This window comes from Mirounga angustirostris, unplaced genomic scaffold, assembly GCF_029215605.1.
Source record: "Mirounga angustirostris isolate CCGP_5_RB_7025 unplaced genomic scaffold, mMirAng1.0.hap1 SCAF_7, whole genome shotgun sequence".
Lineage (NCBI taxonomy): Eukaryota > Metazoa > Chordata > Mammalia > Carnivora > Phocidae > Mirounga > Mirounga angustirostris.
Window position 1 is genome coordinate 149379970 of NW_026991715.1, and position 11828 is coordinate 149391797.

General features: G+C 52.1%; 1 protein-coding gene across 2 annotated transcripts; it reads left to right on the forward strand.

The window, feature by feature from the left end:
- The first annotated feature begins 1901 nt into the window (after positions 1-1901).
- MED10 (mediator complex subunit 10) lies at positions 1902-9569 on the forward strand. 2 transcript variants are annotated; one of them, XM_064596886.1, is made up of 4 exons: positions 1902-2095; positions 3333-3416; positions 6654-6756; positions 8350-8886. In XM_064596886.1, exons 1-4 carry the CDS (start codon positions 1974-1976, stop codon positions 8407-8409), a joined length of 369 nt encoding a protein of 122 aa, XP_064452956.1. In that variant the 5' UTR covers positions 1902-1973; the 3' UTR covers positions 8410-8886. The 2 variants fall into 2 exon arrangements, with proteins under 2 accessions (XP_064452956.1, XP_045719680.1); XM_045863724.2 differs by lacking the exon at positions 8350-8886 and adding an exon at positions 8936-9569 and having other exon boundaries at positions 1907-2095.
- Positions 9570-11828: the final 2259 nt, after the last annotated feature.

Consider the following 11828-nt stretch of genomic DNA (forward strand, 5'->3'; position numbering starts at 1 on the left):
TTGTTTCCTGAGATTAAGAATTCCTCATATCCAGTGAGGTCATATGATACATGTCTTTCTCTGATTGACTTATTTCACTTAGCATAACACCCTTCAGTTCCACCCATGTCGTTGCAAATGACAAGATCTCATTCCTTTTGATGGCTGCATAATATTCCATTATATATATATACCACATCTTCTTTATCCGAAATGGAGGACTGTTAACTTCCTATCCTGATCTCTTCCCAGTCATCTTTTTCTTCTTTGGCAAATATTTTATTTCTGCCTTGTTTTACAATTCCCCTGAAGTTAGCTGTTGTTAAATAGGGAGGGGCGTATTTTACCTAACATTTCTGTGTATTCAGAGCAGAACAGAGGCTTTCCATATCAGCTTAGTACACCACATCGATTGGAGTCCCTGATTTCAGTAAGTCTGACAAATCAATTACCTTCACGGGGTTCCCATTTTTGGTCACATCTGGGAGATATCATCCAGAAAAAGAACTCCCTCATTTTGCCTAAGACTCTAGGAACTGAATAGTGAGGATGATGTGTATTATGATATTCAATAAAGAAAGAAATCACTGTGGCCTGAGGAGTCCAGAGAGGCTATTGTAGGAGCAAACATCAGTTAATCCTAGAATGTGCAGGGAAATTCCTTAGGAACAAAAGCGATGTGACCAAGATGGAATTCTGGTGAGATTAAGGAACAGCAGTTTACTACAGTCTCTGTGCAGTAGGGGGGCTATTCTTTAGAGACAGGAAGCCCCATAGGGCGGTGTTTTATTCGAGCTGGCAGGAGAAGGCCTGACTTCCTTAGGTGGCAGGACTTAGGGAAGTAAGAGCTGAGTGGGAGGTGGTTAGAAGGAGGAGTTAAAGGAGGTGGATGCTAGGTACACACCAGATGAAGGAAGGGGGCCACTGCTGACCTCTATGGCTCTAACTGGGGGGCAGGGAAAGTACCTTTGTTGGGCTGTTCATGCAAACTTTAGGATTTCATTCCGCAGGTGTTTGTGAAGATGCTACATTGCATGGTGCATGTTGGTGACTGAGACCTCTCGTGGGACTGGCAGCAGTTAGTGCTAGAAGGCCTCTATCTTGACAGGAGGCTTTAGTCACCATGAGCTGTCCTGGCTGCTAACGTACTCATTTGGGGAAGGCAGATAGATCACTAACGGGAAAGTCACAGGTCTGAGGCCCAGCTTGAGCTGCCTTTTGGGTCAGGGCCAAGGCTGAGTGGCTCCAGGAGGGCCTGGGCCTGACTGAGGGAGGCCAGCCTCCAGGGGAACAGGCAGAGGCCCGGCTGGACCCTGAGCATCAAGAAATGCAGGAATGGCGGGTCTGTAAGATCTCAAAGATGGCTTATGTCAGAGGGCAGGATTTCAGGTTTCTCTTCCCCATTCTTCATTATATTTTTTCCTGTATTGTTTTAATTATTTACAACGAGTACCTGTAATTTGTATATTCAGGAAAAAAGAAGCCATTTTCCTCGTGGGCGTAAGCTACTCTTTCCAAGCACTGCCTGTTGTACTTCAGTCTTAACCAGTCTAAGCTCAAGTACTGTCCGCACTCATTATTCTAATGTTATGGACAAGAACGGAGCCTCAGAGGCTAGGGGACTTGCCCAGGGCCAGTGGAGGCAGAACGAGGTCCCGCAGGTCCCCACCGCTGGCTCTTGGTGGCCCTAAAAGCATGCACCGCAGTCCTGTGAACCAACACCTGAAGGATCCCACTCACCTGGGCGGCTCAGGGCTGGGGCGGGGCCGAGATGACGTCCGCCTCGCCCCGCGCTCAAGCCCCGCCCCGCACGCCTGTCCAGGGTGCGGACCACGCCCCCACGGGCCCACCCCGCCCGGCGCCTAGGCCCCGCCCCAGGCCCGCCCCCAGGCCCCGCCTCCTGCCGCCAGAGGAAACGGAAGTGGCGGCGGGCCCGGGCGGAAGCCGGAAGCGGCGGAGCAGGACCTAGCGCTGGGCAGTGTTTGCTGCCGGCCATGGCGGAGAAGTTCGACCACCTGGAGGAACACCTGGAGAAGTTTGTGGAGAACATCCGGCAGCTCGGCATCATTGTCAGTGACTTCCAGCCCAGCAGCCAGGCCGGGCTCAACCAGAAGCTGTGAGTGGCGGCCCGAGTCCTTCGGCGTCTGCCGGGAGCCCGGGCCGGGAGCAGGGCGGGGGAGCCGGGCCGGGCAGCCGGGGAGCCTGGGGAGTGGTTTGGTGGGCTGCCAGGCCAGGGGGCCGGGGGTGGGGCTGGGGAGCCGGGGCCGGGGGCCGGAGGGGTGGGTGGGGGTGGGGTGGGGAGCCAGGGCGGGGGCCAGGGCCGGGGACGTGGGGTGGGGTGGGGGCGCGGATCCGGGGCTTGGCCGAGAGCCGCGCCTCTCCGCCGCCCTCCTCTGGGCCTGCGCCCGCCCCAGGCTGCGCGCAGATGGCGGGCCGGGCCTCTTCGCTCCCGCTTTGCTTTGCTGGGACTTTTTCCTGAGGGCCCATTTGGAGACGTTGTCATGGTCAGATGGTGCATCTTCTGGGCCTGATAATCAAAGCCCGCCCTCCCTCGCGCGCGCGCGACTCCCAGAGTTTTCTCCTGGGCCCTTCTGGGGAGTTCAGTCCGTGTCCCCAGAGGAGGCCGACTTCAGGGGGAGTGCACTAAACTGGGTCCCAGAAGGAGAAGGTTGTGAAGCTACCTGCTGCGGAGCCCTGGATGTGGAGGAATTGGAAGGGGGATGGTGGTGAGAAAGGGTGCAGACCGTTTAGTAATTTTTTTTGGCAACAGTCCTGTGCTGGCCTTGGTGCTAGGGCTAGTGCTGGGATGGGCAAGAGGCAAATACACATAGAATGAGTGCCCTGGAGAAGGTCTCCTAGCTTTACAGCAGGTACAGACATCAGACATAACTGCAACCCAGTGTTACAAACCTAGAGCTGGGGGACTAGCCTGGTGATCTCATTAGGCTCCAGAGTGGAGCTGAAGTTAAACCAGGCAGGGGAGGCTTTCGTCCTCTGAGATTTGGAGGATGGGTCAGGTGGGAGTCCACTGCCCCATGTGTTCCTTGATAATGCACACAAAACCAGGTGCACATCAGGGTAATTGTTTTTGAGAGAAGATCGATAGTTTTCATCAGATTCTCAGAAAGGTTGGTTTCTATCCCCCAATATTGACAGTTCTGCGTTAGAAAGAAAACCTGATATTTGAGGGTATTCTCTAACCCCAAAACTTTCCTAGGAATTCTGTAGCTAACCAAAGAGCTACTCGCCTTGCTTGTGTAAGGAACTTTTGTGGAGCTCTCATTGGCCAGCCAGGTGGTGTTCCTGCTGCCATCTGCATTAACCACATGCCCCATTTTTGCTTTTTCCTGCAGGAATTTTATTGTTACTGGCTTACAAGATATTGATAAGTGCAGGCAGCAGCTTCATGACATTACTGTGCCTTTAGAAGTTTTTGAGTAAGTATCATTCTTGATATTCATTTGAGTATAATTCTTGTTTTATTGTGCTATAATGACGCCTTCAACAGTGGCATTTAAGTGCCTGCTCTTTGGCAGGCACAGCGTAGGTGCTGGGGATAAGCCAGTGAAGAAAATAGACAAAAACCCCAGCTCTCAGGGAGTTTATGTTTTAATAGGATTAAAAATTAAAAACAAAACAAAACAAAAAACCCCCTCAGTATTGTATTGTTGAGAAAGAGTTACATGTGAATAAAGGGTTATTAAATATGTGAAAAACATCATAAGCTCTCAAAGTCCTGCTTAGACAAAATGGTAGCCATATCACTTTCTTTTTTCTTGAGAGGTAGAAAGTCTTATATGGGCTCTATTATAAATTAAAAAAAAAAAATCTAGGCAGAAACAATCTGAGAAGTATTTTGGTGTGGTGTCTTCCAAACTGTCCTGGGAGTGCTAATTCTACGAGATGGTAAATATCTGCTCTTTTGGGCAAATCAAAAGGGGGTGGTTCTTAGGCCAGGTAAATTTGGGAAGGCTGGTCACTGCTTTTTGCTGGAGAGTGGTGTGTGCCTTTCACAGTTGTGGCCCAGAGAACGCCTTCAGGAAAGAAACTTTCCAGGTTGGTTTCATTCAGGTTTCATCACACTGATTTCACGGGTGAAGAACTGGTAAGTAACTGCAACAGGCTGTTGGGCTACTAAGTGTCAGAGTTAAGACTGAAATTCTGGACTTGTCCATCCTTGGCCAGCCGGATTTCTTTGTTTGTTTTATTTATTTATTTATTTATTTATTTATTTAAAAAATTTTATTATGTTAGTCACCATACAGTACATCATTAGTTTTTGATGTGGTGATCCACAATGCACTGTTTTTGTATAACACCCAGTGCTCCATGCAGTACGTGCCCTCCTTAATACCCACCACCAGGCTAACCCATCCCCCCACCCCCCTCCCCTCTAAAACCCTGTTTGTTTCTCAGAGTCGGTAGTCTCTCATGGTTCATCTCTCCCTCCAATCCGCCCCCCCCCCTCATTTTCCCTCCCTTCTCCTAATGTCCTCCATGCTATTCCTTATGTTCCACAAATAAGTGAAACCATATGATAATTGACTTTCTCTGCTGACTTATTTCACTTAGCATAATCTCCTCCAGTCCCGTCCATGTTGATGTAAAAGTTGGGTATGCATCCTTCCTGATGGCTGAGCAATATTCCATTGTATATATGGACCACATCTTCTTTATCCATTCATCTGTTGAAGGGCATCTCGGCTCTTTCCACAGTTTGGGCCAGCCGAGATTTCTGTGCCAAGCAATCCCCCCCCCCCCCCCCCCCCCGCCAGGTGGAGCCAGTTTGGAATGGCAGGAATGTGCTAGTCATTTTTGCATTAAAACCACAAATGTAAGTCACCAGATTTCCTGGAACAGTAAAGGGAAGAAAGGTGACCCTCTTATGTCGCAGCGGGTCAGAGATACGAGGCCTAGTTACAGCACAGCTCAGCAGCTGCCCCCCTCCGGCCCCCCCCGGGACACACGGGCTGCACTCTTCCCGGTCTCAGCTCTGTCCTCACCTGCTGGCTGTGGTGTTGCGTGCTCCCACCGAGTTCTCTGGGCGCAGGTGGGAGTGAAGGTCTTGTGCGTGTGGGGCAGCTCCTGACTCGATGGCCGCCTGCCCGAGAAGGGCGCGCAGCTGGAGGCCGATTCGTCTTCCTCGCAGTATCCTCAGTGGTGCCGCTCTGGCCTTGAACTTGTGGGATGGATGTACTGACAGATACCAGTGACTGAAGGGCAAACGAGGGCAAGGGGGTTGGGGAAAGACTGCTTAGGGGCCACCAAACCACAGCTGGTGGGCAGAAGGGGTGGTTGAGATTCATCTGGGGGTTGGGGCCGAGCTGGCCTCTGAGCTCTGGTGGGCTGCAGATGCAAACCGTCCATCGAAGTGCCCGGTGCTGGAGGAATTTCTGGGTCCCAGTGGCCTTTCAGCACACACTTTCGGACACATTGTAGCAAAGATAAAAACTACACCTTGGCCATCTGTCCAGAACTTGGGGTTGATGTGTTGGCAGAGTGGCCCTCAGCCTTTGGGCCTTAGAGAAAGAGCCCTGTCCGAACGCTGTTGCTGTTGAGGTGATTATTTGTTTAGGACGCTCGAGCCTGTCAGGTATTTTCTTCAGAAATGAATGTATTTTATTTAGAATGAACCATAATTTTGCTTCTTTCATTCCATCATTTCAAAAACATTGCAATAAAATGGAATTTCTAGAACATGTGACTTACTGATTTTTTTGTTACCTGTCATAATTAAAGGCCAGTTTTTATGCCATTAACGGTAACTTAAGTGTTTTTGATCTGAAGTGACTTTTTTTTTCCCTACTGGAGTGTAAATTGGACTTTGGTGGTGGTGATTTCTTTTTCTTTGTAATGAATAATTCAATTCAGCTGAAGGATATGACGGTCTGTAAGGTACAGAAGCAAGCAGGTGGCCCAGTGGTGGTAAATGGGGATATTCATCTAGGTAGTATGCTCGATGAAGTCTGTGGGTTAATAAGACATTTTGGGGACAAGTGTCAAAAATTTCAAAAACAGTCTTATATAAGTTTAGAAATAAGTGGATAGAACCTCTGTTAAATACATGTTACTTGGGTGTATTTAGGAAAGTAGTATATCAGGACCCCACCCCGAAAAGGTGGTGGACCGGTTCGTAAATCGTCTTGGGGCTGGCAGGGCTGGAGCTGTCCTGCCTGTGGCCCCCTGCCGCCTCCCGCAGCCCTGAAGCTCCTCTCTGAAGGGTACCCCCAGGGACCGAGGGGGTGCACCTGGAGCGGAGGCTGTGTCTTGGCCGGCTCCCCACTGTTGCGCAGCCTGAAACCCCGGCCCACATTAGTTCTCTCCTGTCAAGAGCTGCCTAACCTTACAGGTTATCATGAGGATCGGGGGTAATGGCTCTGAAACCATCTGAAAACCACAAACGCTAAGACTGTGAAGTCGTAGCGCCACGAACTTGCTTGGTTAGAAGTGATCATTCCTTGATTTCGTGAGTTATTCACATTATTAGAAGTAATGTGAAGTCAAATCATCTGTACTTGCATAAATGGAAGAATCCTAATTCATGTGGTTCCTGGACACAGTTTCGTCTAAACAAGGCCATGTGCAGTTATACAGAGCTGACTTTTCCCCATCAGAAATCGTTGAGAATAGGTATCGGCCATGAGAATGTTAATTGAGATGTTTCATGTTTCCAGATACATAGATCAAGGACGAAACCCCCAGCTCTACACCAAAGAGTGCCTGGAGAGGGCTCTGGCCAAAAATGAACAAGTCAAAGGCAAGATCGACACAATGAAGGTAAGGCTCTTAGAAGCAGAAAATAAGGTCAGAACATAAATACTTACAGAGCACATTTGGCTGATAGACCTTGTTGTTTTTCTCCATACTTGGTAAAATGCAAGCTGTCTCACACGGTTACACAGCTGAGATTTCTGGGTGTAACGGGGCAGTAAGTGAGGTCAGCTCTCTGGGAGCCTTGTGGGGGTAAACACAGGGTAGCAGAGTGTAGCCATCCTTGGAGGGATGTCCAGGCTAATTTCCGTGATTGTTGGCACTGGCTTACTGTTCGCATTTGTAAGACTTTCATATCTCGTGTTTGCACTTGGATGCTTTTCGCTTCCTTCGTTAGGCCACTTCCTGGAGTTCTGGTTGCAGCATTTAGAGCATTCCCTTCTGTTTGTCCAGTGCTTGTCTCCCGCACCTGAGTCCAGACCCCTTCGGACCCTGTCCCCCGTCCTGCAGTTCTCCACAGAGAACTTCCTGTGTGTTTCTTTGCTTTGATGAGGACTAGAACACTCCATGCATTGTGAACATGAAATATGTAGGGTTTTGGTTTTGGTTTTGTTTTTTTCTTAAATTGACTGCACTGTGGTTCAGTTGGGGTATGTGTGTGGTTTTTCCTTTGGCCAGTGCCATCCCTGTAGCGACCCCACGTGTGTTGGCCTTGCACTGAGCGCCCTCCTGCCTCCCGGGCTTCCTGTCTGCTGCCGGGGATCCCCCAGACCCCTGTCCTTCCGTTTTTTTGTGTGAAACTCTGGCGTGTTCTCTGCACACCAACTGTCCTTCGGGCTCAGCGTGTGTCGCCTCTCAGAGAGGCCTTGCAGACCAGCCTTTCCTAAATCCTGATGAAGATGCCCCCTCCTCTTTCCTCTGTTTTGGTTTGTCTGCGGCCGCATAGACTCTAGGACCTCGGGGCACGAGTGTGGTGTTCCCGCGCATGCCCCGAGCCCAGAGAGCGCCTCGCTGTTGGCCAAGGTGTGCAGGGATGGCCGCACACTGACCTCCGGGCTTGGGGCACTCTGGCCCAGTGTGGAGAATGAGCAGAGAGGCTCTGTCAGGGTGACAGTGACGTGTCTGTCACAGGCTGCCCTGGGGTCGCAGGGCTTCCGTCCCCCCGGGTGATCCATACTGATGCTCAGTAGCAGGCCCTCAGGTGGTGATGCAGTGGTTGTCAGTGGGGCGCCCGCAGCTTCCTTTCTGTTTGGTCACTTTGGGACCTAGTTGCTGTTGAGCTCAGCGTCACCCTGGGCACAGGATGCTGCCTTGATCGATAGGCTGACTGTACTGTCGTGCAAGTGACCAGACATCCCTCTGTCACAGGCCGTGGGCTCTGTGCTTGGGCTCCCCGTGCTGCCCACTGTGCTGTGGGGGTGCCTGCTGGCGATGACGCACGGGACGGTCACCTTCAGTGGGCATCTGTTGTGCTTGCTGGCAGTCTGCGTCACCTGGGATCTGTGCAGGTCTCGTGGCTCAGTTCTGTGGCCTTCGTTGGCTCCGTGGATCAGGTATTCAAACTTCTGAAAGTTGCAGCTCCCACGGTGGTTGTATGTGGAGGTGCGGTGTCCCTGGAGGATGTCTTCTCACGTGCTCTGTTTTTGTTCGTGTCCGTAGTGCTGCGTTTCAGTAGGACTTAGACAAAGAGATTTTGAGACAATACTTAGCTGCTCTTAAGATCGGATTCAAACACGTGTTATGCTGGTAAGTAGGATCGAGAAGCCGCAGCATTTGTAGTAGACAGGTTTCCAGGTGCTCTGAAAGCTTTGATCAGCTGTTTGCACACTGAGTTTGATATGGTTTGAGCTAGTAATTGCTTAATTAAATATTACTTGAAGATTCCTGTTACGTGCGTCGTCTACAAAAGTCATTTTCAGCTGTGTGCATGGCTGGCGCCTTACGAGAGGGGCTTTCTCTTATCTGGAGGATTTATTTTGTGTTGGACTGAGCGTTTCTCTTTCACATAGTTCATCACGTAGCTCTGACGCAGTTCCAGGCTCGGGGGCATCAGTTGGCAGCCAGGGCCCCGAGTGCCTCCGTGGAGATGAGCCGGCTGTGCGGGAACGGCTGCTTGCCCGGAGGGAAAGCACGCTCTGCTCTCTGCTCTCTGCTGAGTTGGAGGCTTTGGGGGTGGGGAGTGTCTTTCACTTGAGTGATGGGTCACAAACAAAGATATTTTGATGTTGTATGTTTTTCTTCTCAGAAATTTAAAAGTCTGTTGATTCAAGAACTTTCTAAAGTTTTTCCTGAAGACATGGCTAAGTATCGAAGCATCCGAGGGGAGGACCACCCCCCTTCCTAACTTCATCGTCCTGCCGCCCGAAGACCCTCCTGGTCTAGTGTGAGTCGCCGTGACCTTCAAGCAGGCTGTGACTGACAGTGGCACCCATGTCCTCCAGCCGCCCTGTTCTTGTCCTTGGCCTTGAGGGACAGCGGGGCGGGGCCTGGAGGGCTTGCAGAGTTGTGCCCTGGCTGCCCCTCTGTCCCTGATGTGCGTCTGTTCGGTCCGCAAGTTCTCAAACGGCCCGGAGTGCACGTCTTTGAGTGCGATGCATTTGATTCTCCCTGGCAGAGTAGTCTTGAGAATATTAACTACGCTAGGTACATTAAGTTTTTAAAAATTCCTAATGGTTTTGCTTTTATGTACTGTTTCTTTTCCATTTTATTATGGTGTCAAAGCTAAAAGGAAAAAGAAAAATTGGCTTAATCTAAGAAGTCCTTTAAGTTGGTGTCTTATATTTTCAAGTATAATGCATAAAGAATGTGTTCGGTGTAACTGTTTACATGGATTTCAATTAGACATAAGCGTATAATAAAGCCTTTAAGTATTTATGTGATTTATTCCATGTAATTATTTTTATAACATTTTATAGTATAGTACAGTGTATCTTGTAAACAGTCAATTATTACTTCCCCAAAGTGTGAATAATATTCATAAAATTTGTTCTCCAGGCATTTAGGCAGAACTCTGGTTCCCCTGCAGCCAGTCTCCTGGAGGGCGGGACAAACACTGAGGGAGGTGGATGCATGGCCGCTAGGGACCTGCCCCCCCAGGGCTGCGTGTTCCCCGCAGAGGGTGCACACATCCTGTGGGTCAGCTGCACACTCTGTGTAGGCCTGTCCCGATGGCCCTGGGAGCCTGTGTTCCTGGTAAACTTGGGGCGATGCTGGCTGTGATCTGGGCTGTGTTCTGAGTCACAGGCCTATGGCGGCAGCATTTCTCAAGAGTGACCTGCAGGCCACCTGCATCTGGGTGACCTGGACTTCTTTATTAGAAAGTGGGCCCCGGAGCGCCTGGGTGGCTCAGTCGGTTAAGTGTCAGACTCTGATTTTGGCTCAGGTGGTGATCTCAGCCCTTTGTCGGGCTCGCTCTCTCAAAATAAGAAAGAAATTGGGTCCTATGTAATCAAGAGGCTCTAGGCTGAGGCCCAGGAACCTGCATTGTCAGTTTGCACCCCGGCCTTGTCTAGATCCGAGAACCACTGCACTGAGGACTCTGACGGCCCCCCGACCCACCTGTGTGCAGTATAAGGGTGTAGTGTGATGTGGGCTCCAGTGGGCTCTGTCCCATGAGTGGGGGTCAGAGCCCACCTTTCACCATCCTTCACTGACCACTTCTTGTGGAATTGGGGGCGCTTGGGCATGCCATTCCTTCCCAAGGCAGTCTTTTTTTTTTTTTTCTTTTTTAAAGATTTTGTTTATTTGACAGAGACACAGCGAGAGAGGGAATACAAGCAGGGGGAGTGGGAGAGGGAGAAGCAGGCTTCCCGCGGGGCAGGGAGCCCGATGTCGGGCTTGATCCCAGGACCCTGGGACCATGACCTGAGCCAAAGGCAGACTCTTCACCGACTGAGCCCAGGCGTCCCTCCCCAAGGCAGTCTTGCCCAGTCAGGGGCCAGGCTCCTTAGGAAGCTGCTTCCTCATTGTTAGCAGTTTGATTCTTCGAAACTACACCAGGAAGGCAGCCCCACCCTGGGGACAGGTCTTCTAGATAAGGGGTGCTCCCAGGCCAGGGGGTCCTGGAGCCACCAGCCCCCTCCTGCATTGGTTTTCCAGCCTGAGGCCGCCCTGACTAATAGCGGCTATGTGGGCCGGGGGGCGTGGCTCACGAGCACTTCCCAAACCCCGTCCCCATGAGTCACTCAGTGGACCCTCACCGTGGCCCCTGAGCTGCGGATTTCAGAGCAGGGACTGGGGCACAGGGAGGCCGAGTGGCAGAGCTGCGACACAGGCCACCTGCCGAGCGGGTGAGCCTCGGGGCTCCCCTGCCGCTGGGACATCAGTAGGCAGGTGCCCCGGACCGTCGGTGTCCGTGTCAGAACACAGCGCCATGACTCCCGGGTGCTGGTGGTCTTGTCCCTGCCTCCGTGAGAGCTGCGTTCCCATCCCCTCTGCAGTGCTGCCTGGTGCGTCCAGAGGTGTCGGAGTTCCTGTCCCTGGCTCCGAGGCTCACAGGACATAGCTGGCGGTGGGGCGCTCTTCACATCCCGGGCCTCGGAAGCATCGTGGCCTTCGGCCCTTTAATACCCATGTCTGAACCTTGGGACGAATGGGTCCTCATCAGTTGGGGGGGGTTGTTGTCTGGAGGCAGTGTGGAGGTGCACCGCCCCACAGGTGGTGGGGCTGCTTCCCCGGGCCCCGGGGGGGCAGCTCACTGGGTTGCTCACCAGTCTCCTTTCTGGGAACATCTTTCCCTCTTGGGTGTGTGGCCCGGCTGCCTGGGAACCTTTACCTCGCGCGTGTGTGTGACGCCCTGAGCACTGCAGCGGATCCCCAGTGCATCGGCATCTAGGCTCGGGATGCTGCGACGTCGCCTTGCCGTGTCCCTGGGTTCGTGGCTGGGTCCCCGCTTGGCACCGCAGCAGGCCCCGTGCTCCTCGCGAGAGCCGGGCGCGCTCAAATCCTCTGCCGGCTGCTGGGCCGTGCCTCCCCCAGAACCGCCTTCTGTCACTCTCGCGAGGTCAGAGGAGCCTTGGGGGCTCCGCGCGTGGCCGTCCTGCAGTTTCACTGTGGATGTGGGACCTGGATCTCCCACGCACTGTCCCCAGGACTTCTCCACCAGAAGGTCCAAGACCCCACCTCAGACGCAGGAGGCG

Coding starts and splice junctions, on each gene's coding strand:
- MED10 (XM_045863724.2), top strand. CDS start 1,974: ATGGCGGAGAAGTTCGACCACCTGGAGGAACACCTGGAGAAGTTTGTG. Junction 2,096..3,332: donor GCCGGGCTCAACCAGAAGCT/GTGAGTGGCGGC, acceptor TTTTTCCTGCAG/GAATTTTATTGTTACTGGCT. Junction 3,417..6,653: donor GTGCCTTTAGAAGTTTTTGA/GTAAGTATCATT, acceptor TCATGTTTCCAG/ATACATAGATCAAGGACGAA.